Genomic DNA, 25,704 nt, shown 5'->3' on the forward strand with positions numbered 1-25,704 from the left:
GTGTGTGTGTGTGTGTGTGTGTGTGTGTGTGTGTGTGTGTTTGGTGGGCTGGGCAAGGGCAAGGAAATACAAGGAAACTAAATGGACCTAATTTGATAGAGTAAGTAAAATCTTGACATTCTTAGGATACTGACTTAAGAAGACCTCAGAAACACAAAGCTCTTTTAAAAAAAAAAAAAATTTATTGGAGTATAGTTGCTTTACAATGTTGTATTAGTTTCCACTATATAGGAACATGAATCAACAATGCATACACATGTATCGCCTCTTGTTTGGATTTCCTTCCCATTTAGGTCACCATAGAGCATTGAGTGGAGTTTCCTGTGCCATACAGTAGGTTCTCATTAGCCATTCATTTTATACATTGTGCGTGCATGCTCAGTCGTATCTGACTCTTTGCCATTCCATTGACTGTAGCCCACTAGGCTCCTCAGTCCATGGGATTTTCCAGGCAAGAATATCGGAGTGGGCTGTCATTTCTTCCTCCAGGGCATCTTTCCAAATCAGGGTCTCTTGCATTGCAGACAGATTCCTTACTGCTTGAGCCACAAGGGAAGCCCCCCTTTTATATCCTGTGTATACATAGTGTGTATATGTCAATCCCAATCTCCCAATTCATCCCAGTACCCTATTCCCCCCTTGTTGTCTATACATTTGTTCTCTATGTCTGTGTCTCTATTTCTGCTTTGCAAATAAGTTCATCTGTACCGTTTTCCTAGATTCCACATATATATGTTAATATATGATATCTGTTTTTCTCTTTCTGACTTACTTCACTCTTTATGACAGCTTCTAGGTCAATAAAGACTGTCTTGATGACCACATCTCTGCAAATGGCACAATTTCATTTCTTTTTATGGCTGAGTAATATTCCATTAGATATGTGCCATGTCTTCTTTATCCATTGATCTGTTGATGGATGTATAGGTTACTTCCATGTCCTGGCTATTGAAACAGCAATGGGTACAGGTATTTTCAGAGCTGGTCAGCCTTAACCTAATTTCACTCTTTGCACTCCCATTCTGTTCTAAGGTAAGGAATTCACATTATTTCTTTAAGGAATATAAATTAATGAAGCTCTCCATGATAAATAAATCAGGAAAACACATTTATTCCAAATTCAAAAAAAATATTTATTTATTATCTATTTTTGACAGCATCGAGTCTTAATTGTGGCTCAGGAGCTCAGTACTTGTGACTTAATTGCCCTGCAGCATGTGGGATCTTAGTTTCCTGCTACGTACCCTGCATTAGAAGGTAGATTCTTAACCACTGGACCACCAGGGAATTCCCTACTTCAACTTATTCTAAACAGCACATTAAGAAGTCACATATGTGATATAAGTAAAGTAAAGGCTATTCTTACTATGAATATGATGTAAACCTTAAATAAAATATTAGTAAACAGAATAGAAAATATATTAAATAATAAGATATCATGACCAAATGGTCATATTTCAACAACACAAAGATGGCTCAATATCAGTGAGTCTATTACATAACTGATAATATTAATTAAACTACGGAGAAAGAAATTATGCAATCATCTCAAAATGTGCTGACACTTAATCAAGTCCAACATCCATTCATGATTTAAGATATAAAAAATAGAACTAGATGGCTATTTTCTCAATATGAATAAATATATGTGTCAATCCAGAAGCCAACACCATGCTTAAATGGGAAAACACTTAATGAGATGAATTCTCATTAAAGTTAAGAATATGGAAACCATATCACTACCTTAATACTGTTCTGGAAATTGTGGAAACCAAAGAAATGAGTAAACAACATAAGTTAGTGGTACATAATGTATATTGTCATCCTGCTTATTTAACTTATATGCAGAGTACATCATGAGAAATGCTGGGCTGGAAGAAACACAAGCTGGAATCAAGATTGCCGGGAGAAATATCAATAGCCTCAGATATGCAGATGACACCACCCTTATGGCAGAAAGCAAAGAAGAACTAAAGAGCCTCTTGATGAAAGTGAAAGAGGAGAGTGAGAAAGTTGGCTTAAAGCTCAGCATTCAGAAAACTAAGATCATGGCTTCTGGTCCCATCACTTCATGGGAAATAGATGGGGAAACAGTGGAAACAGTGTCAGACTTTATTTTTTGGGGGCTCCAAAATCACTGCTGATGGTGATTGCAGCCATGAAATTAAAAGACGCTTACTCCTTGGAAGGAAGGTTATGACCAACCTAGACAGCATATTTAAAAGCAGAGACATTACTTTGCCAACAAAAGTCCGTCTAGTCAAGGCTATGGTTTTTCCAGTGGTCATGTATGGATGTGAGATTTGGACGGTGAAGAAAGCTGAGTGCCGCAGAATTGATGCTTTTGATCTGTGGTGTTGGAGAAGACTCTTGAGAATCCCTTGGACTGCAAGAAGATCCAACCAGTCCATCCTAAAGGAGATCAGTCCTGGGTGTTCATTGCAAAGACTGATGTTGAAGCTGAAACTCCAATACTTTGGCCACCTCATGCGAAGAGCTGACTCATTGGAAAAGACCCTGATGCTGGGAAGGATTGGGGGCAGGAGGAGAAGGGGACGACAGAGGATGAGATGGCTGGATGGCATCACTGACTCAATGGACATGGGTTTGGGTAGACTCAGGGAGTTAGTCGGAGAAGGCAATGGCACCCCACTCCAGTACTCTTGCCTGGAAAATCCCATGGATGGAGGAGCCTGGTGGGCTACAGTCCATGGGGTCGCTAAGTGTCGGACACGACTGAGTGACTTCACTTTCACTTTTCCCTTTCATGCACTGGAGAAGGAAATGGCAACCCACTCCAGCATTCTTGCCTGGAGAATCCCAGGGATGGAGGAGCCTGGTGGACTGCCATCTATGGGGTCGCACAGAGTCAGACACGACTGAAGCGACTTAGCAGCAGCAGCAGCAGCAGGGAGTTAGTGGTGGACAGGGAGGCCTGGAGTGCTGAGGTTCATGGGGTCGCAAAGAGTCAGACATGACTGAGTGACTGAACTGAACTGAACTGAATGTAAAAGAGGCAAAATTATCATCTGTAGAGTTATGATTGTATATTTGGGTAGGACCCAGAAGAGGTCATTAAAAAGCATTTTTAAGCAAAGAGAATTCAGTAAAAATGGATGGGTGGAAAATTCCTATATAGAAATCAATAACTTTCATATACTCACTAGTAGGAAGATAAAATGGAAACTATCTTATTTATAATAGCAACAAAAATGAACATATCTAGTAATAAACAACAATACATATGTAAGATCTATATGATGTAAAGTTTAGAATATTCCAGAGGGTCATAAAAAAAGCTATGAGCAAATGGAAAGACAATTCATATCATAAGGTTGTAACTAGATTCTGAGTTAAGTTTGTAAACTTAATTCCATAAAAGTGCTCTTCATGAATTTTTGGTACATAGACAAGCTAACGCTAAGTCCATCTAGGACATCAAACAAGCAAGGAGAGCCAGGAAAGTTTTGAACGAGAACATCAGTAACAGAATTCTCTCCCTACCAGATGGTAAAATAGAGAAAAATGTAAAATGTATAAATATATAAAGGAAAATAATTAAAACAGTGTGGTACTGATACATAACAGACAACTCAAGAGAAGGTAATAGATGGTGTGGAAATCAGCCCAAGTACAGGAATCTGATATATGATAAAGATGCTATCTCACATACATAAGAGAGGAAAGGATGAGTTATTCGCTAAACTATGTTACGGTAACCAAAGAGACAGAATGAAAAAAGAAGGTTGGATTCATAGCTCACATTTATACTAGGGTAATTTCTTCATGTGAGCCTATAAATGTAAAAAATTGAAAACAAACAAGACTAAAAGAAACTGTAAGAAGATTCTTCTATAAACTTAGAAAAAAATTCTGTCTGAATCATTATAAACATAAAGTTCAAAAGTGATAAAATGGAAAATTGCTACAACTACTATATAAAATTAAAACTTTATGTGACAAAAATCACCATATACAAAGTTAAACACAAAGAAGAAGCTGGATAAAGCATTTGTAATTTATATCACAAGAGAAAAGTTAAATGTCCCTTTTCATAAAGCCCCTACATAATATCAAGAAAAATACCAACAACCCAACAGAAAAAATGATAAAGAAACAACAATTCACAGAAAAGGAAATACAAATGATTCTTTATTATATGAAAAGACGCTCTATCTATTGCCAGTCAGGTTAGTAAAGATTTTTTTAAAAGCTGGGTAACACACTGGTTAGCGCAAGTGCAGAAATAGCATTTTCATTCTCTGCTGCTGGAAGCGTGAACCAGTCCCATTTTGATGGAGGACAATTTGTCAATATCTATCAAAATTCTCAATTCACATGTGCTTTGTTCTAGCATTTCCATTCCTAGAAATTTGTCCTACAGGTAAACTTACACATATATCAAATGGCCAAGTTCTTCATTATCGTAGCACTGTTTGCAATAGCAAAAGATTTGAAATACTTAAACTTTCCCATAGGGGACTGGCTACATCAATCATGGTATTGAACACATCAACACAATGGAATACCATGCAACCATAAAATGAAGGAGAAAGTTCTTTATGTACCAGTACATATTGACCTCCAAAATAAAATTAAAACTTCAAAAACAGTGTGTACCATATAGTAGCATGCTATTGATTCTGGAAAAAGAAAGAATATGATATGTAAATTTGCTCATATATTCATAAATTCTGTCTGGAAGAATGTCCAAGAACCTGATAACAGTATCTGTCATCAGGGATAGGACCTGGATGACTTAGGGACAGAGACAGAAGATAGGACTATTCCTTTCATGCCTTTTGTATCCTTTTATTTTGAGCCATGTGAATGTATTATCAAAAAATGCACAACACATTGAAGTTTACGATGTAATAAAAAGGGCATAGTTACATTCCAGTCTGTCCATGTTTATCCTGAATCTGCTGAAAATAAAGTCTATTGTTAATCAATACAGCCTTTTTTTTTTGGCAAAAGACTCTTTACTTAATCTGGTTTCAGAATAGATCAAAATCAAGTCCTTGACTTACATAGCTTTTTGATTAAAGTGCCAGAAGAGCAATAATTTTTGCTTGAAAACTGAAGTTCCGAGATAACAATTAAATTTTTTGAAAGTTTAAAAAAATAAAGTTCTCAACAATAGGGATGGTAGAATCAGTTTGTTTAAAGCAATCAAACAAATATCAACAATAAAAAAGAAATCATGTTGTTTACACTGTCTAAGGGTAAGTACCCCCACTGCAAGGAGAAGAGCAGAGTGAGAAATTTCATGTTACTTTCTAAAAATATTTCTTTATTGTTAAGTTATTCTGATCTATTGATATATTAATTTTATAATTTAAAAAATTATACTCAGATTTAAATATTTAAAAAACCTAAGGTTCCACTGGTATTCAAATATACTTAAATGTGTTTAAACTAGTAACAAAAAAACACAAGCTTAAAAGAGACACCATTTTTTTTTTTGACTAGTAAAACAGTAATGTTGAAAAAATATGATACTTAATGCAGGTGACAGTGTTGTGAAAAAGGTACCCTCATCATTAATGGTGAAATATAAACTGATCCCTTTCCCTTGTTTTAACTAAAATTTATAATATATAGTTGTAAGAAATAACACAGAGAGAACCTATGAAGTCTTTACCCATATAATTCTCTTTTAAAAAATAATTTGTCGGTGTCAGTTAAGAATCTTTAAAAATTCACACTTTCAACTAGCAATCTCATTTCTTGGAAACCATACTAAAAATATAATTAAAAGGAAAGAAAAAGCTATGTGCATAAAAATGTTCATTCAATACCATATATAAAATATAAATATATTCATATATAATACATAAGTTAATAAGAAAATAGTTCATTAAATAATAACATATATACTAGGTAGAATATTCTACAGCCATTAAATCACATTTGTGTAGAATATAAGGTAACTGACTTAATATCTATGTTGAATGTTGATTTAAAAGATATAAAATTTTATGTACAACAGTGAAAAATATTCATATGGTCAAAGAGTGAGAAAGAGGAGGAATTATGGTTGATTCTTTGTCTCTTTCAAAACTTTATGCAACATAATTTCAAATTTAATTTTTTCAGATTTTTTCCCAAATTTTCCAAACTCAAGTTTTCCTACTTTTGTCAGAATTTGAGAAGCAAAATGAGGTGAAAGACGGCTACTTATTAACCCAATAAGGATAACTAACTGCCCCGCATGAATGGGAGACTTTTGCTAGGAAAGAACCACTTACTTGCATCTTTCTCTGGAGAAGGAGGAGGGACCCTCTGCCCCAGGCAGAGGGTGCTACTGACTGGCTGCACCTGCTTCTCTGGGGGCTGGGCATTGCCCGTGGGCGGCACCTTCCCCTTGGGGCTGCTGAAGAGGTCTTGGGGGTCCTTTCTTGGTCCAGATTCTTGGAGGAAACTCTCAACAGATTTGTCTTTGAGTCTGAAGGAGGAGAAGAGTGAGGTCCTTTTCTTGGGAACCCTGGAAGCATCTGGGACTGTCTCCTGCAAACTCACTTTCTCCAGGAGTGTGGGGACATCTTCGATCTTGCCGCAGGGTAGGGACACAAGTGCAGGAAACACCTTGGATGACCGGCTGGGCAAACTGTGGGTGCAAAGGGCAGGGGCAGGGGGGCTTGGGGCTGAGGGCTGGGCAGTCCTTGCAGTCGGGGAGCCCAGGGAGAAGAAGGCTGAGGCCTTGCTTGCCACGTCTCTCTTGGGGGATGGCTGATTGCTGTCTTTACTGGAGCTGCTTTTCCGAAAGCTGAATGAGTGAGTGAAAGCATGAGGCGGGCTGGTGGGGAAAGTCTTTGACTCTGCCTTGGCCCAGGCCTTCCTCCCACCGTCAGAGTTGGGGAGGAGCGGCTCCAGGGACCTCCGGATGGCGTTGGCTATGAGCCGCAATGGAGACTTGGGTGGGGCCACGTTTCGCTCCCCAGGAGCCCGTTCAGCTGGGGCTCCCATCTTCTCCTGAGACTGCCTCTGGGCTGGCAGGGTCTCTTTCTCTGCCCGAGGGAGCAGCAAGGGGCGGACGGGTTTCAGCACATGGCCTCCTGTACCGTTTTTAGTACTCTTTTGGGAAAGTTGTGCCCCGGTTTCCAGGTGCATGTTCTCAAGGCTGGAGTCATTCCAATCCAACAACCAAGTCTTCTGCTCCGGAGTGAGAATCAACTTCTTTAAGCCTGACTTCTCCTCTGCCAGCTCTAACCCACCATCCTCTACCCTCCTGGGTCTGGTACTCCCTTCTCCAGGCTCCTCTCCAGCCCAGGGAGACAGCGGGTGGTCTGGCAAGCACCTGTCCTTCCCTTCAACGGGGTGTGGGCCTCTGCGGATGCTTCTGATGTCCCTAGGAGGGGCCGCTGCTTCCTGACACCCATCAGAAGCCATCTCTGCAGGGCTGGGTGGCCTGAAGCTCTCAAGGCCATCTCCACCAGGCCTTACCAGGCAGTATTCTGTCCGCTCCAGTACCTGCCTATGAGGCAGACGTAGGGGGAGATCCTTGGGTGGTCCATGGGCTTTGGCACGCCTCAGAAAGATGGGGGTGGATGGGCTGAAATGACCTCTGGAGACCTGTGAGGGGGTGTTGAAAACTGTCACCTGGAAGGGACAGGCAAAAATCAGCAGTGATTTAGAAGCTCCCACCATTTACTGACACGAGGAAGGTGCATCTCATCCCACAGCCCAGTCCCCTCCTCTCTTCATATCTCAGACACCCAAAGTCAAAAAGAATTCTGCCTAGGGTGATTTCAGAGGCCACTCTTCCTTCTAAGTGGTTGCCTTGGAATGGGCTAGAATTAGCCCAGAGCCTGTATATCACTGATCAAAGGCTTACCCGAGTCTTAGATTAGTGGATAGAAAGCCAGAGGGAAGGCAAAGTCTTTGACAAGCTCCCAGACCAGTGAGGGCAGCACTAGCCTGGCCCTTATGGGTGGCCAGGCACACACGGAAGCTCAGCCACGGTCCCTGCTAACGGGCCCATCCTACCCATCAGTACGTTCCTCCGACAACCAAGAAACCAAGGCTTTTTCCTTAGAGACCATTAAAGAGAGACAATTACCCTCTGGCTTGGAACTGTGGTGGCAGGATAGACTTTGGGATCTTCCAATAGCCCTTTCAGCTATGGTTTTTCATGTATGGATGTGAGAGTTGGATCATAAAGAAAGCTGAGCACCAGAGAATTGATGCCTTTGAATTGTGGTGCTGGAGAAGACTCCTGAGTGTCCCTTGGACAGCAAGAAGAGCAAACGAGTCAATCCTAAAGGAAATCAACATTGAATATTCATTGGAAGGACTGAAGCTCCAATAATTTGGCCACCTGATGCAAAGAGCCGACTCTTTGGAAGAGACCCTGATGCTGGGAAAGATTGAGGGCAGGAGAAGTAGGGGGCAACAGAGGTTGAGATGGTTGGATGGCATCACTGACTTAATGGACATGAGTCTGAGCAAACTCCAGGAGTGAGTAAAGGACAGGGAAGCTTGGCATGCCGCAGTCCATGGGGTCAAAGAATCAGACATGACTTAGTGACTGCACAATGACCCTTTAAAACCTGATTTATGCCTCACCATTGAGAAGGCAATCATTGCCAGCATTCAGGAGCTTGGCCCTTGGCAGAGGGAGAACATAGCAGACTTTAGAAGGAGTGGTTATGTCCTGCCCAGAGCTCTGGTCATGGGACAGGAGCTTCTCAGGAGTATGAAATATTCTGTCTTGGATGTTCTACTTCCCAGAGTCTAGAACAGGCTCTGGTAGGTAACAGAGGCTTGATAGATTCATACTGAAGGAAAGAGTCCAATCCTGTCTATCTCAGTGACGCCATTTTGTATTCAAGGGGAATGTTGCTTCCAAGGTTCTCAGCTGTGACCAAAGGCCCTCTCCATTCTGTGCCTGCCACCCTATAGCTGCCAGCTCCTCAACACCCTCTGTGAGGTCATCAGGGCAGAGCATAAGCCCAAGCATCTCTGCACCCCACAGTCCAGCCCAGATTTCAGGCCTCATAAAGTCTGCTGAGTGAGTGACTGGCTGGCTATGCTCTTGGTGACTGAGCAGAAGAGTGCACTTTTATGAAAGGTACAAATGAAGAGGCCTGGGGTGGGCTCTTGACAGAGCATCTCTCTGGCCCTGGGTTTGCAACTGGGGTGACCTAAGGATCCTAGGAATCCAGAGCTCAGTGTGGAAGTAGGGGGAGTACAGGCATCATCCTCACGCCTGTGCAGGGCCCTGAGGGCACTTACCTGAGGCAGGGAGGGACTGTCCAGGGCATTCAGGTCACCAGTCGAGGAAGAAGAGGGTGGAGAAGGAGAAGGCGGGGGAGAACAAGCTTCCTTTGGAGGCGACACAGTCATTTTGCTGTTCACTGGTATCAAATCTACCAAGGAAAGAACATGCTCTCCATTATGGAGTTGTGGTTTTTCCTTATTTTATCAAGAAAAGGGGAGGTTTATCAGTGAAGCTCCACTCTACAAATTGAGTCAGGAGAGAAAGATGCTGGAGACCAATTCAGAGGCCCTGGAGCCCAGAGCCTGGGACTTGGAAGAACAAGCGCAGGAGTGTCAGGTTCCTTAGAGGGGAGGAGGTCCCAGGACAAAAAGTCCAAGAACAACTATGTCTCACATGCACAAGAGAATGCTCCTGAAAGAGGGAAGAGGGGTCTCTAGGGTTTTTCTGGGAAATGGGCATCTACCTCTAATGTCCGCCCTAGAGCCATTGTGGTGGGGGGCTGCATTAAATTACTTGGTCAATAAAGAGGCTGGACCATTCGCCATGGGCACGGACGGGATAACACAGGAGAGGCAGTCACAGCTAAGGGAAAGGGCACTTCCTCTCACGGGGGCACAAAGGGGCTCTCGGATGAGATGGCCAGCCTGAGATTTTAAGAGAACTCAAGGGAGGGAGGTCGTAATGAGTATCAAAGCATCTGAAGTGTATGGAGTGGGGTTTGTGCCAAGCTCCTGTTGGTCAGGGAACAAGCCAGAGAGAGTGTGTGTGCTCAGATGGACAGGAGAAAGGAGCATGCCTGGGACTGAGGATGAGCCTAATTCTGAACTGTGGGAGCTGAAATCAATTAATCTAGTTACAACAGAGTTCTAACAGATGTCGCCTATAAGATCAATCTCTCTCCTGAGTGCATGCACCACATGTGCACATGTACCCTCTAGGAACCTTAAATCGGGACCTCCCTGCTGGCTCAGTGGTAAAGAATCCTCTTGCCAATGTAGGAGTCGTGGGTTCAATCCTTGAGTCGGGAAGATCCCCTGAAGAAGGAGATGGCAACTCCAGTATTCTTGCCTGGGAAACCCCAAGGACAGAGTAACCTGGTGGGCTACAGTCCATGGGGTCACAAAAGAGTTGGACGAGACTTAACGAGGCAACAACAACAAACCTAAACTCTCGAGAGTTTTTTTCCCTATCAGACCATTTCAGTAACCGGTCCTCAAAGAGATTCAGAAGATGCCATGCTCACTTGCAGATTGGCCATCAAGTGTCTGACCCACCAGCCCAGCCAGCTCTCCCGTAGGCCCTCCAGGCACATAAAGGCTGTTCTCCAGGGAACCTCGCAGGACCACCTGTCTGTCTATCCATTATTGTCAGGCTCCTTACTTCTGGCTGCTCGGCTGACCCATTTCCATTTCCTTCCAAGGCATGAGATTTCAGCTTGCTTCTTAACATGATCCCCTGGCCTCAGTTTCCCGAGAGCTTTGGCTGAGAGGCCCCTCCTCTGGGACCCACCCAGGCCAAGCCAAACCCAAGCTCACCGCAAGAGGAGTTCCTTCCAGACCACCAGGGAGCCACACAGGGGGTTTGTCAGTGCTCTGTCCTGCTTTACTCCCCCAAATGCAAGCATGTTGGAGCACGCATCCCAGGCCTGGGCTATGAAAAGCTGGCCACACACACGGCGAGCAAGCTTCCCAAGGGAAGAGCTCCAGGGGGAAAAGGTAACTCAGGGAAACAGATCTGAGAGTGGCAGGAAGGAGCTGCTGGGGACAAAGGCCACAGTGGCTGCCAGGAGCTGACACGGGTAGGGGTGGGCAGCTGGCTGGCCTGCCTGTCACCCAGACGAACCCCCATCTCAGTCCACAATTAGATGGTTCGAGCCTAAAAAGGCAAAAGCTGTGAGTCAGTTGTTGCTGTGCTTCCTGTCCTGGGCTTGCCAAATTCCTGCTAAATTCCTTCTCCTCCTCTTCCTCGCCCCCTCATTCTCCTCTTTCTGCCATCTCCTGAATCAGTCTCCTGAACTTGTCCCAAAGCCCCCTCAGCTCCACAGACTGCCTCTTTGTTCCTCTGAGGAGCGATCTGGGAACCTTCTGATATAGAGCCAGGACACCTTGGAAGAGTCTTGGGGTTCTCAAGGTCATGACCTGGGAGCTCTCCCCTGTCTTCTTTATCTAATTCCCACCCCCACCCAGTGAGTGGGGTCTCTCTCCACACGTGGCCTCATGAATGAGGCCTCAGAACTGGGAGGCGGCCCTGAGGAGATGGGGGACGCAACGCACCTGCCATTCAAGTCACAGACCGAAAGGGAGAAGGCTCACCTCAGAGCCCAGCTGAGAGGTGACAGGAAATCTCACCCACTGAGGCCTTTGGGTTCCCTCAGAGGATGGTAACAGGGAGCCTGGAACACCACCCCCTTCACACCCGCACCAGCTGGCTGATACTGAGCGAGTTACATAACGCCTCAGGTTTCTCATCTGAAAAATGGGAAGCCTAGTGCTGTTTCATGGGGAAGCTGAAGAAATAAAATGGGATTAAAAAGAGATGCTCAGTGCAGAGCACAAAGTAAATGCCACAGTGAACAGCGAAAGTTGTTCAGTTGTGTCCGACTCTTTGCGACCCCATGGTCTATACAGTCCTTGGAATTCTACAGGCCAGAATACTGGAGTGGGTAGCCTTTCCCTTCTCCAGGAGATCTTCCCAACCCAGGGATCAAACCCAGGTCTCCTGCATTGCAGGCAGATTCTTTACCAGCTGAGCCACAGGGAAGCCCAAGAATACTGGAGTGGGTAGCCTATCCCTTTTCCAGCAGATCTTCCGGACCCAGGAATCGAACCAGGGTCTCCTGCATTGCAGGCGGATTCTTTACCAACTGAGCTATCAGGGAAGCCCTAAATGCCACATGGTAGCTAAATACGAATTCCATTCCCTTCCTCCCATGCACACAGGTGGTGTCCAATAAAGGCACTGCTGAACCGCTAACCTGTTTCAGGGGAGACTGCACACACCCACCCTGGCCAGGACTTCTGCAACTCAGAGCCTGGAGGTTTCATTTTCACTTGCAACTCACATCCTGCTCTGCTGGCCCTTTCTTGTTTTGCTTGAAACCTTGGCATGGTCCAGCCAGGGCTGCCCTGCCCTCTGCGGGAGCTTTGATCCTGGGTACCACTGGCCCTTCCAGTCCCATCGTGCAAAGGGGGTTGATGAACAGACCAGGATCCAGATTGCAGCTCCTCCCATATTCTCCCTGGGTCAGCTGCCTCTTCTTTGGGCCCTCTGGCAATAGCGACATTTCCCCCTGATCCTAGAGGTCATTCTGGTGAGTGTGGTCAGCTGGGGGAGAGTGATAAGGGCAGGCACGCAGCCCACTCCATCCACCTGTCTGGGGCTGGGGCCCGAGCCAGCCTTAACAGGGCAGTGAAGGGATAGATGAGACAGTACCCCAAGCTTGGCTCCCTCCTACAGGACCAGCCTTGCCTACTGGGTTTCCTTTCGGGCACAATGAAGATGACTGGAAAGACGGCTCTGGAGATTTTCACAAAGACTGGGATCCCAGGGTGCAGCTTCCCCAAATTTGGAGTGTGGGTAATTCTCAAATCTTCCCAAAGTCTTGGAGTGCCCTCTAGGGGAGGAGCCTGCTCAGGCTGAAGTCAAGTTCTCTGTTCCTACACTCAGTTCAACTGACTTGGTCCCTGATACTTTAGTTAGTTCCTCCGTTAATTCATTTATTTATTCTGTAGGCAAGAACTGGGTGCCTCCTCTGTGCCAGGCCCATACTAAGCACTTAGCCCCTAGAAATGATTCAATCTCAAGGCCAGCCTTCAAACCAGCTTTTGTATCCACTTGAGAACCAACACCTGATACTCCTGGGCTAAGTAAAGACATTGCTGAGAAACTACACCGCTGGTTAGCAGTCTCCTCTCTCCTGTGCCTCCTCCAGGATCTCCCACCCTGCTGGAGGGTCCCCTACCAGACTCCCAGCTCTCACCGCCCCCCACCCCCTGACTAGGACCTCCTTGAGGGCGAGGCCAGACCCCTCGCATCAGTGGCACTCAGTAAAGTCGGCTGGAAGCGCTGGACGGAATCTGCGCCCAAACAGACCCACCCGTAGAATTCCCGTGGCCGGGGAGGGGTTGAGATGGGGGAGCAAATGAGATAACATGTGAAAAAGGCCTGACTCGGGCCTTCACTAAAGGTTAATTCCCTCCTTGCCCCTTACCTTCCCTGCCTGGAACTACAGAATGGTTCAAGAGTCATTTTAGGTTGTTTCCTGGTGACATGGCCTGCCCAGGTGTCATTGTCCCATTGTCCCAGCCTGGCCCAAGGGTTTTGGGGAGAATGACTCACTGGCCAGGAGTCAGTGATGACTCAGAAGGAAGAAGTCAACTAAACTAGCACGCTATGCCGACTTCATTTTTTTTTTTTTTTTGGTCTAACCCAAGGCTTTCCTGGCTCCACCTCTCTTACAGCAAAGTCTGGAGAGGGAGCGTGAGGGCAGCGATGGGCTTGGAATCAGATGAAGAGTCCGTGCCCGCACTCAAGATTGGAGAGGGAATCTCTGCTCGGTAACTAGGACGGCGCCAGGCGCGGGCTGGCCCTGGGACGTCGCCAACCGTGCGCGCAGTCATTGCGCCCCCTAGTGGGAGCCTTCGGCCTTGGCACCTGCTGTAGGCCGTGGTCCTGGTAGCCAGCTCAGAGAAAGAAGTAGGGGTGTGTGTGTGTCTGTGTGTGTCTGTGTGTGTGTATGTTCTTTCACTGCTTTACCCACTACTGCTCGAGGTTAAGGTGACGGCCTCAGTTCCAGTGTACTGAACCAAAACGTATAGAGCCCCTGGGCCACAGTTTCCTCATCTATGTTTCAAGAAGCTTGGAGCTTGGGTCCCTTTCAAGTGCAGTTGTAGAGTTCTAAGGCTTGCTGAAGGTAGGGAATCCCTTGGAAAGTGCTTCGTCCAGTGAGCAGTGGAAATAGAGTCAAACATACATTTCTTTCCTTTCCCCTCACATCCAGGAGGCCAGGTCAGAGAGGGCATGTGAGGAGTGAGAACAGCTGCCCCTGAGAATTTATCAGACAGCTCCTGCCCACCCCCTCCTTCCCTGGGGAGCTCATGACTCACTGGACTGGAATCTTCTCCCACTCTGGTATTCGCTGGGAGCTGGACACTGGAAGCTATTGGCCCGCTGCAGAGCTGTGGTGGGAAAAAGAAAAAGGCAGGAGAGATGAGGAGGGAGGAAGAGTCTGTTAAATGGATAGGACAAATAGGGAGTTGTCTCCTATGGCCCATTTACCAAAAGCTAATAGACTAATGTCATAAATGACTGAGCCCCTTGCTTTACTCAGACTGTACCTCCTTGTCTCTATAACAAACACCTCCAATTTTTCATTCATTTAGTCATCAAATATTTATTGAGATACCGCTGGGGGCCAGGTACTGCCCTCTTTCAGAAAAGATCTCAAATTAGGTGCCATCATTCTAACTCACCCATTGTTAATAAGCATGTGTGCTTACATGTTTATATGCATACATACATATATGCCTATATGTACACATGCATATATAACACATCTGTTTTTAGCAGAGCAGCTCTTTGAAGCTGAAGTCTAACATCAATGCCACAACTGTGTCATAGAGGAACCAGAGCTGCTCTCACTGAAGCCTGGAAGCTGCAGAAAATGCCAACCTCTCTTCGTGTTACCTGCAGAGTCCCCAAGCCCTTTCAATTTTAACCAAACCCCTGTACAATCCATGGCACGACCCCTCCTCTTGGCCTGATTCCAATGGAAACACACTTGCAGGATGCCTTGGACTGGGCCTTGAGAATCAGCTGAGCCAAATGAACATCACAGGCAGAAGAAATGGGTCTTGGCCATTTGGGGCCTGAGAGTGGGCAGCAGGATATAAATGCCTCCCATTCCCACACTGGGCCCTCAAATTTGGCCTCTGCGGTGGCCCTCTTTCCTGGAGGCATCTGGGGCACTTACATAAATGCAGATACTGGGCCCCACTCTAGACCCAAGACATCTGAGTCTCTGAAGGAGGGAACCTAGGAACCTGCCTCTTAAACGGGATTTTTTAGGAACCACTGAACATGGTGTTTTAGGGGAGCATTATGGAGTGTTTTCTCTGACCTCTATTACACAGGGCTCAAGTTCTATTTTAAGACATCATTGTGGGCAGGCTCTATGCTAAAAAACTTTGAGAAGGTGATAGGTTCCTTGATGAACTGAGGCAGTCCCAGAGTCTTTTCAAAGGTGGTAAAACATATATAATATTAAAATCACCATGTTAACCATTTTTAAGTATAAAGTTGAGTGGCATTAAGTACATTTGCATTGTTGTGCAAACAATACCTCCATCCATCTCCAGAACTTGTTCTTCATCCTAAATGAAACCCTGTCTGCATTAAACAATAATCCCTAGCCATCCTCTTCCCCAAGCCCCTAGTAACCACTTTTCTATACTCCCTGCCTCTATGACTTGAACTATTCTGGATGCCTCACAGAAGTGAAATCATATAATACTTGTCTCATGGTTTAGTTTCCTTAGCATAATAACTTAAAGGTTCATCCACGTTATAGCATGTGTCACAATTTCATTCCTTTTTAAAGATGAATAACATTCATTGTGTGGATATAGCACGATTTATTTATCCATTCATTGGTTGATGGACATTTGGGTCATTCACCTTTCTGCTATTGTAAAAAAAAAAAAAATGCTGCTCTGAGCATGGTGTACAAATCATGTACATTTGGTGTACAAATGGAGTCTTTTTAAAGCGATGTCTTGGTATTTTTCAGCGTCCCTTGAGCTAAACTCTGAGCCATTTATCTAGGTGAAAAGTGTGATTAATGAAACCCTATAACACCCACAATATGATGTCAACCCTACATTATCTGCTACAGTGACAGACTCATCATAAGCAGCAACACAAAACACAGCACTTAGACTATGTCAGAGATTGTAACCTCACAATGTGGTCTGCCTGGCAATGATGGAAACCATGATGGATGAAGACAAAACTGACAGGAGATTGCTTGAAAGTCAGGAGGTCTATCCACTTCTGTCTACTATGTTTCTTATTCTGGAATTAAACTGGACCGTCAAACAAAATGCTCTGGCCACACTGCCTTGATGTCTCCATCCAACCCCATCCTGGGAGAAACGCTCTAGCTGTCACGCTTTGCTGTCATGCTCTTACCTGCCAGCAAGAGGCGCTGCATAAAACAGCCTTGGGAAAACGATGGCTGCATTTTCTGCAGAGCCGTTCAAGACACAGTGGAATATCCCTCTCAGGAAATTTCCATAGGGTGAAGCATTAGGAAAAGTGGAACTGAGACCTGCTGCAAATCAGTGTATTTTTCCCTTGTGAATAATGAGAAATTATTGTCTGTTTCCATTTGAACTGTGACTTCAGGAAAACTCAGTATCAAATGATTCCACTAGAGAACAGTTTAGGATCATGGTCTGCCTCTCTGAGGTTTACACCTCTTAAACTGGTTTTCGCTTTCATATATATATAGATATCTTGAGACTTTATCTTGAGGTGCTCTTTCATATATAGAGACACACAATTTTGTTTTATGCCTCTCTTGTAAATTGCCTAAAATCCCCTGGCAATCGAGGAGAGAGAAGAAATGGAGGGAAGGAACGAGAGGCGGGCAGGCTTCCTATACGTAATTGAGGAAGCTGGAGCCCAGGCAGAGGGAGAGGCCTGTGGTACCCAAGCCTCTGCCCTCTGCATGTGCTAATCCTCTCTGGATAGCACCACAAATGGTCCTGAGCACATGTGTTTGGATGACAATTTGTCCTTTTAAAAAATAGCTCACATGGGAGCGGAAACCCAGAATTTCCAGGATTCCAGCCCCAGCTCTGGTCTTCCTGTGAAACCATTACTCCCAAGAACATTTTTAGGTTCACGTGGAAGTTCTGCTCTTGGCCACCAGAGGGAAGCACAGGACAAGTGGAGCTTCGGCTCTTTCCAGGGAAGCTCAGGCCGTTGGTCCTGATGGTGGCAGGTTGCTGTTAGCCTGTTTCTTCACACCCATGGGTTAGCATTCGCTCTTGACTAACTCAAAACACTCAATCCAAGGCCACCTTTATTAAAACAAGCTGGAATGCTGAAGACAACTACTTCTTAGAGTGTGGAGCACCCAGCACTTGCTAAGTTGTGAGTCCTCGGGAAAACAGTCTGTTTGCACACCTGTAAAATGGGCTTCGTGCTACTTACCTCACAGGGTCATCCTGAGGATGAAATGGTGCCATGTATAGGCAAAGCCTTGACCAACAGAGTACTCAGTGACAGGGCATTTGTTACCACACATTCCACAGGGCCCAGGCACTGAGAGTGTCCCTGTGCTGCCCCCAGGGAAACTATGCTGCCCAGGGCTACCTGTGGTCCAACAGCAGCTGGGCCCACCTCCCTTCCCTTGTGGGCTACAGAATGCCAGAGGGCCTCTCAGGAGATATTCACAGAGGAGACTGCTCCAGGCAAGAGGGTCCTGGAACAACCCCCATACCTTATCTCTGCCTGTGACACACGACAGCCAGTCAGGCCCCTCTGCCACCTTCCCACCTGAGATTCCAAAGCTTCCTGTGGAGAGGGAGGCTGGCCCTGCGTCCAGTCCCCTCACCCCCATGTGTCCCAGCTCCACCATCTCTGAGCCTGAGGGCCAGACGTCCTCCATGAGGAAACACTGGCTGTAAGAGTCTCTGTCCCCCTTCCCCACTCCTGCCCCTGTGTCCCAGGGTCAGGCAAGCCTGTCTCTCTCCCAGGCAGGCTCTCTACTCACCAGGCACAGCTTCGGGCTCCCCGAGGTCGTGTGGAGAGACTACCCTGGTCAGGGCCTCCCTCAGGGAGCTGTGCCGGGTGAGGGGCTTCAGGAGGGGTGGGAGGTGGAGTTCCAGTCGCTGGGGTCTTTCGTCAAAGGGCTCTGTATTGGAGGCCTCACTGTCACCGTGGTCCAACTCTGCATCGGAGCTGGAAGGTGGAGGGATAGAACAGGTGAGCTTGGAGGCCTGCAATCCCCCACCCCCCACACACTGTGCCCTGCCCATCACTGTCTCCATCAGACAAAGGGGTTCCAGGGAAAGGGCTGTAGTTTAGTTACCTCTGTGCCTGGCACCCAGCCTCTGGCTTTGTTCTGGGCTGAACAGTGTCCACACCCCCCCAGATTCATAAGAAGTCCTAACTCCGGGTACCTGGGAATGGGAGTGTTTCTAGAGACAAGGTCTTTACAGAGGTCATTAAGTAGTTAAAATGAGGTCATTAGGGTGGGCCTTAATCCAACCTGGCAGGTTAAAGGGGAAGTTGCTCGGTCGTGTCCAACTCTGTGACCCCATGGACGGTAGCCCACTAGCTTCCCTGGTCCCTGGGATTCTCCAGGCAAGAATACTGGAGTGGGTTGCCATGCCTTTCTCCAGGGGATCTCTCCCACTCAGGGATCGAACATGGGTCTCTTGCATTGCAGAGAGATTCTTTACCATCTGTGCCACCAGGGAAGCCTAATCTGGCAGGAGTCCTTATGATTTTCCTTACAAGGAAATTTAGACACAGGCATACATAGAAGCAAGGAGCTTCCCAGGTGGTAAAGAACCCACGTGCCAATGCAGGAGATGTAAAAGATGTGGATTTTGATCCTTGGGTGGGAGAGATCCCCTGGAGGAGGACATGGCGACCTGCTCTAGTATTCTTGCCTGGAGAATCCCTATGGACAGAGGAGCCTGGCAGGCTATGGTCCATAGGGTCACAAAGAGTCGGACACTACTGAAGTGACTCAGCATGCAGGCATACATAGAAGGAAAATGCCATATAAGTGAGAAGACCACCATCTCCAAGCTGAGGAGAGGGGCCTGGAATAGAGTCTCCCCTCCTGATCCTCAGAAGGAACCAAGCTGCAAGTGAGTAGGGAGAAGACTAGCTCCCTAGAGCTATCTGTTTGCCCAGCTCTTCCTGCCCCCATCCTACAGCAGTGGGAGCGTACCTGCTGTCATCGCTGGTGACCAGGACACGCACAGCCAGCACGTCCTGTCCAACCACATCCTCCCCGGGGCTGATCCTCACTGCGGTCCACTCAGAGGGCAGGGAGGAGGCAGCTCCACCTGCCACATCCCCAGGCTCAGGCTCTGGGATATTCTTGGGCTTCTTGGGGGAGGTCGGCTCATCTGTTGAGAGAAGAGGGTCTAGAGAGATGGTGGGAATGGACAGCCCTGCAGGGAGCCTGCCTCTCCTCCAGAGGCTTGGGTGGGCACTCCAAGATGGACTTCCTCCTTGCAGTCACTGGGTCCCCACCACTCAGCCCACCAGACATCCCAGTATTTAGAGCACACATCTTGTGTGCTGAGCATGAACACACACACCATCCCATTTAACCCATAAAGGAGGGTTGAAATGTGCAGAGGGCCCACCCCAGGCCCACCAGTCTCTGCACTGCTCTTGTCAAAATCACACTGTGCTGCTAAACCCAGTGGTAACTTCTCATTTCTCCTCTTACTTGACACACCAGCAGCCTCTGACCCAGCTGATCATTCCCTCCTTCTAGAAGCAGTTTTTCTTTCAGGACAGCGTAGCTGGCTTCCTCCTCCCCATTGGCTATCCCCTTCTCTGTTTCTTTCACTGTTCCCCTTTCCCCAGGACCTGACCTGCTAACACTGGAAGGTCCCAGGACTCAGTCTTTGAACTGCTTCTCTTCTCATCAACACTCATGTCCTTGATGACCTTATTCAGTCTCATGACTTTAAATAACCCCAGACAGCATGGACTCACACATCTCTCTGACCAGCTTGGACATTCCCCTGAATGTAGATGCATGCACACAAAGGCTTTCTTGGCATCTCCAGGGAGATGTCCAATAGATACCTTAACCTCACATGCATGGAAATCCCCATCTCCAGCTCTCCCCAAGCCTGCCTCTCCATAGCCCTCCCATCTCCGTAAATGGCAATTGGGACCTGCTGGTTGCTCCAGTCAACACTTCAGTAGCATTCTTGACTTCTTTCATTCTTTCACTCTTCACTCAAGCTATCAGCAAATCCTATTGGCTCTACCTTGAAAATATGCCAGGAATCCAGGCACATGTCACCACCTCCTCTGCTACCACCCTGGCCCCAGCGACCGTCATCTCTTGTCTGGATCATAATATAGCTTCTACTGGTTTCCCTGCTTTACCTCTGGCCATGCCCCATCCTTCAGTCTGTTCTCAACAGCTGCCGAGTGACTGTTAAAACTGATGTATGATGCAGGCAACCCAAAGCCGGTGCTCTGTGACAACCTAGAGGGGTGGCATGGGGAGGGAGGTAGGAGAGGGCTTCAAGAGGGAAGGGACGTAGGTATACCTACGGCCGATTCATGTTGATGTATGGCAAAAAACCATCACAATATTGTAAAGCAATTATCCTCTAATTAAAAAGTTTTTAAAAAATTAAAAAAAAAAAAAGGAAGTCAGACAATAACACCACCTCCTTTCACAATCCTCCAGGGTCCCTGTGACCTCATCTCCCAGTGCTTCCCCCTGGCTCTCTGCTCTGACCACGTGAACACCACACTGACTCTCCCACACTCAGCCCGCCCTCGTCTCGGCCCCCAGCTCAGAGGTTCTCACATCTTCCTTGGAGACACTGTCCCCAAAGAGCAGGGCTTGCTCACCCACTACCTCCAAGCCTTCAAACAACTGCTGCCTTCTCAGGCAGGTGACCCGAGTCATTCTCCTCAAACGAGAGCCCACACCCTCAGCACTCTCCTTTCCTCTTTACTTTTATTCATAGCATATCACATCTTCTAATGAACTACACACATTCCCCATTTATTTTGTTATCTCTCTCCCATGCAGAGAATAAAGGCAGTGATTTTTGCCTATTTCTTTCTTGCTAGTATTGTGCCTGGTGAAGAATAGATGCTTAATAAATACCTATTAAATGAATCAACGAATCAGTTGGTGAATAAATGAGTAAGACAGGCAGCCTGGGCCCCAGCTCCCTCTTGGTCACTAACTAGCTCAGTGACCTCCTCTCTGGTCACAGTGGGAAAGGATTCTTTTCTCCTCTCTAAGGATGACACTGTACTTGACCTTGGCTCCCCCTACGCACCCCCCAAGGTCACTATCTCCTCTTCCCTGTGTCATTAATTCTCTGTCTACTGGATCTTTTCCATAAGCGTTTACATACCCTACCTTTTTAAGAAAACTTTTTATTACCAGTCCTGCCATCCCCGCTCCAAGCCAACTCTTCTTCCTTCCTAGCTAGTCTTCTTGGAAGAGTTTGTTGCACTCACTTTCTCCATTTCTTCCCCTAGCATCACTCACTCCTCAATCCCCTATAATCCTGCCTATACCTCTACTATCCAAATGACCCCCAACAAAGTTCCTCGTGCCCTCCTTGTTTCTAAATCCAATTCACTAGGCTTTGGGGCCCTCCTGCAGCTCTTGCTCTGCCCGTTGCTGCTCCCAGGCTCACTTTCCCTGCCTAGCAGACTGTTCCATCTCAACCGTTCTGGCTTCTAGCCAACCCGTAAAAATAATAGGTTCTTCATACTTCCACCTAGGCCCTCTCATTTTTTCACCCACACGCTCTTTCTGGGAAATGTTATCTACTCCCTAATTCTATTTACCATCTGGGAAGATAATTCATTTTGATTTTTATGTGCAAAGCCGCACATTTTAAAATATTGTACAGGTCCAATAAAACATGTTTACAAGCAGATGCAGCCAGGTGGTCACTGGTTTGTAAGCCCTGGTACAGTGCATGCTTGCTTGTGAGGACATGTATGCACCCTTCTGCAATGGTGAGCCTGTAGATGGAGGGGATGCATTTGCGGAGTAAGTGTTATAATTGAATACTTGACTATGTAGTAATAATAATAGCAGCAGCTTTTACTGAGTACTTTTATCGAGAATTTTAGCATGTAATAAGTCTATTAAGTGTCACACAAGATTCTAGGAAAAGACGTATTATCCCCATTTTGCTGCTGAGAAAACAGGTGTACAGAGAGGTTAAGACACCAGCACTCAGTAGTATATTTCGTCAGAGGATGAGGCCTCGTCTGTATGTCTGTGAACAGAACAGTACTACAAATGGACCCCAATATGCATGGCAGTTATTCTATGAGTTTGGACTGGGATGCGTCCCCAGTTCTTCAGTCCCTCCCCGTAACAGTTGTAGTTTGTCCTGTGACCTTGCGGTCCTTCCCACTAGAGAGGTGAGGTGAGCTTCTCTGTCCAGTTGCCCCAAGGCTTGGCCCTAAGACTTGCTTTGACCAGCAGAAATTAGTGGGCACGATGAGAACAGCAGCTTTCAATGTCCTTGCTGTTTGGCTAGTCCATTTGCACTCCTATTTGTTGGCCATGCGAAGAGCTTGTCCCTAGTGACTACTGCCCCTTTAGCCTAGGGTCCCTGACTGTGGCACGTGGAACAGATCTAGAGCCAACCTACAGCCTGGCTGATCCCATGGGAGCCAAGGCTACCTTTATACCTGCAGCCTGAAGCAGAGCCACTCAGCCAACCCAGAGACCCACAGGCCAGAAAAATTATGTTAAAAGATACTAAGGTTTGGGAGGCTTGTTACACAAACTTACTGCAGCAGAGATCTGGCTCTATACCTGGTTCATATGTGAGTATAGATGTGTGTGCCTGTGAGCTGTGTGTGCAGCTACGTGCATAGGCAACAGAAGCTATTGTGCTCTTCTCTGATCCAGGTTGTACTGGGGATTTGAAGATGAGTCAGCCATTGTCTGCCTCAAAGCACCTCTTTCTGCCCCACAGGAGAAAGAAGGTCTGTACATAAATACCTGTGTTATAAGGTAGACCCAAAAGAGTGAGGCCAAGATGAGGTGTGAGTGGAGGGAGGTCAAACTTCCATGCAATAAAGACTTTGGTTACAAGGCACCGTTTCAATGGGGCTTGAGGATGAGTAGGATTTGAACAGGGAAAGGAGAGGTAGCGAGGGGGAGGACCCCTGGGACCAAAAGCAAAGTGGGAAAGCACTGCCACCTGCATAGGAATGGAAACTAAGTCCATGCGACTGGAAGACAAGAGGGTAGAGAAAAGAAACCAGTAGGAAATGATAGCATTGACATCAAACCAGGAAGGGCCTTGAATGGCGAGGTGAAGGGTGGGTTTTGCTCTGGGAGCAACCACTGAAGGACTGGAAGCTGGCAGTTGGCATCATCAGATTTGCCTCCAAGAAAGATAGCTCTGGTTGCAGCGTGGAAGGTGGACGGGAGGACCCACAAGGAGGAGAGAGGGAGACCAGTGAGGAGGCAGCTGTGATAATTGGAGACCTATCGGCTGAGCACACGTGGAGGAGAAGAGGGGAGAGGGAGTGGAGAGCAGTTTGGCTGGATGGGTGGCTGCAGGCAGCGAAGGTGAGCTGTGCCAGGCAGCAGACACACGCCCCCTATATCTCAGAGGGCAGCCAAACCTGCAAGAACACCCAGGGTCTGCTTTCCTCCTTCTCCTCTCTCCTGGAGAGTTTTGACTTTGCCGGCAGGGCTGAGGGATAGATCAGGGTAAGGCTGGCTTCCTGGCTTCTAGAGGGGTGGGGACGTGGCCGAATGAAGATCCCCCAGTTCAGCAGGGCCAGGACCAGTGTCTCTCACAGGGGATCCTGGGTATCAGTGGAGGGTCGGGGGCCAGGGGGCACCTGGTCATGGAGACTTGTGGAAAAGAAGCTGGTGCTTCCTCTGGTCACCATTTCTCTCAGGCAGAAGACCCCCAAGGAGGAATGCTCCTCCCTTCCTTCTGCCCCACAAGGCCCGGGCAACCACTGGGTCTCAGGTTCAGTGCTGCCCCAAGAGGAAATTTCTCTACTCAAGCTTCTATTCCAGATACTTATTCACATCCCCCTGAGGATCCCTAGCCACATGCACAGATCAGTAGTGGTAGTTCTGGTGGTTCTAGTACTTGTAATGGAAGTAATCTAAAAACAATAACAAAAGCAGCCCCAACTCATCACCCAGGGCCACATGCCTGTTTAGGAGTTTACATTCATCTTCTCTGATATCCCCCCATCCTAAAAAGATGCTATGATCATCTTCCTTGCATGAGTGGGAGAATGCAGAGACCAGAGTAACTCAACCAGGGCCACCCCAAGGCTGAGTGGGATCAGCCTGCCCTGGACACAGAGCAGTGTGTCTGTGACCAGCCCCAGGTGAAGGGCCTGGGTGTGCTCACTGGTGCTGCCTCGCCCAGGCCCAGCTGCTCTTTGTCCTAGGCTTTGCCTGAAGTTATTGGTGCTCATAGGGAGAATTCAGTGGGGCTGGGAGCTGCCAGGGGAGGAGGTGCCTGGTTGTGGAGGGTGAGGATGATCCAGCCCTTCCCAGAGCAGCCGCTCCAGCCTCCTGGAGGGAAGGAGATCTGCTTAGAGCTGAGCATCTCAGTCTCCTCTCATTGCTCAGTCCAGACACCTGCTCCCTGAAGAAAGAGGAGACTCCAGAGGCAGAGGCAAGCAGTGTCCGGGGACATGTCTCTCCTCACTTGGCCCCAAGCAGCAAAGTCCCGAGGCGCTTTTGTGGCCAGGCCCCTCCTACAGTGTCAGGGGGAGCACCCTTGCCCTCCTTTCTGCTGGTGAATTTTTTCCCATTTTCTCCCCAAGTCTGGAGACCCTCCACTCTCCTCCAGAACCCAGGAAGACAACGAAGCAACAGGTTCTCCTGGGTACTGTTATTAAGCCTGTTTTACAGATTAGGAAGCTGAAGCTCAGAGGTGTTATCTCACTGGACCAAGGTCACACAGCTCCTAACTACCAGAGCCACTTTTGGCTCTGGGCTTGGAAAAGCTCCCTCTGCTCTCTTGTCCATTGTTCTCTTGGAAGAGAGAAGTTTAACAAGAGCAATGGAACTTGGGTTTATCAGTCAAGAAAACAGAACCCAAGCCAGGGAGTTCAGCGGAGTAAAGTTAATATAGGAAACCAATAACGATGGTATTGGATGAGCTGAAAAGTCAAATAGGGATGACAAGGCAACCCAGAGATGAATAATAGCAAGCTACTGGCTAGGAGGACTCTGGGAGGAGTTAGTGCTATGAGTCCAGAGGCCAGGGCCACGCAGTAGGCGGCAGGTACCACGGGAAAACGCACAGAACTTCCTGGGACGCAGAGTGATGGGAGGAATACCCTGGCTTCTCCCTTGGTCCCACCCTCCGATCCCTCACTAGTATGTCTCAACAGTTGAACTTAATGGGAAACCAGTTGCAAAGGAGCTTGGGAAATGCAGTTTTCAGGGGTTACACCTCTAACGCAGAGCAGAGCAGGGGAAGGGCAGGGAGAGCAAAGAGGCAGCTCTCCAGGATACTAAGCGTAGTGCAGTCTCCTCCTGGACTGTGATGAGCAAGGGGACACTGACAAGCCCCTGGCAGGATGGGCGAGGGCCCTGGGAAGGAAACTGTGTCAGGCGTTACCTCCACCCAATTGCTTTAGGAGGGACATGTGTCGGTCTAGTACCAAGGGCCTTTGCAGTGCACGTCCCTTTCAAAGATAAAGGCACAGGTGTCTAAAGACAGCAC

The 25,704-nt window shown here is 47.2% G+C and overlaps 1 protein-coding gene and 1 long non-coding RNA gene across 36 annotated transcripts in view; one reads left to right on the forward strand and one right to left on the reverse strand.

Annotated features, from left to right (window-relative positions):
• MICAL2 (microtubule associated monooxygenase, calponin and LIM domain containing 2) overlaps nucleotides 1-25,704 on the reverse strand; it is a 237,285-nt gene that overhangs the window by 55,485 nt on the left and 156,096 nt on the right. For 30 of the 34 annotated variants that reach the window (XM_081543143.1, XM_081543130.1, XM_081543115.1 and 27 more), the window contains 5 exons: nucleotides 19,194-19,374; nucleotides 18,003-18,190; nucleotides 14,329-14,400; nucleotides 9,238-9,371; nucleotides 6,252-7,602 (listed from right to left, as the gene is read on the reverse strand). In XM_081543143.1, the coding sequence (XP_081399269.1) occupies nucleotides 6,252-7,602; nucleotides 9,238-9,371; nucleotides 14,329-14,400; nucleotides 18,003-18,190; nucleotides 19,194-19,374 (1,926 nt within the window). Of the gene's footprint in view, nucleotides 1-4,791; nucleotides 4,926-6,247; nucleotides 7,603-9,237; nucleotides 9,372-14,328; nucleotides 14,401-18,002; nucleotides 18,191-19,193; nucleotides 19,375-25,704 lie in introns of those variants that run through there. The other 4 variants (XM_081543118.1, XM_081543136.1, XM_081543133.1 and 1 more) reach the window with 4 other exon arrangements.
• LOC145526749 (uncharacterized) lies at nucleotides 8,976-15,507 on the forward strand. Of its 2 annotated transcripts, none has more exons than XR_014069146.1 (3): nucleotides 8,976-9,073; nucleotides 13,684-13,918; nucleotides 14,792-15,507. It is a non-coding gene; the product is annotated as an uncharacterized LOC145526749 (long non-coding RNA). The 2 variants fall into 2 exon arrangements; XR_014069147.1 differs by lacking the exon at nucleotides 14,792-15,507 and adding an exon at nucleotides 14,223-14,527 and having other exon boundaries at nucleotides 13,684-13,779.

Source organism: Giraffa tippelskirchi, chromosome 11 (assembly GCF_054371585.1).
Source record: "Giraffa tippelskirchi isolate mGirTip1 chromosome 11, T2T-mGirTip1v1.2.pri, whole genome shotgun sequence".
NCBI lineage: Eukaryota > Metazoa > Chordata > Mammalia > Artiodactyla > Giraffidae > Giraffa > Giraffa tippelskirchi.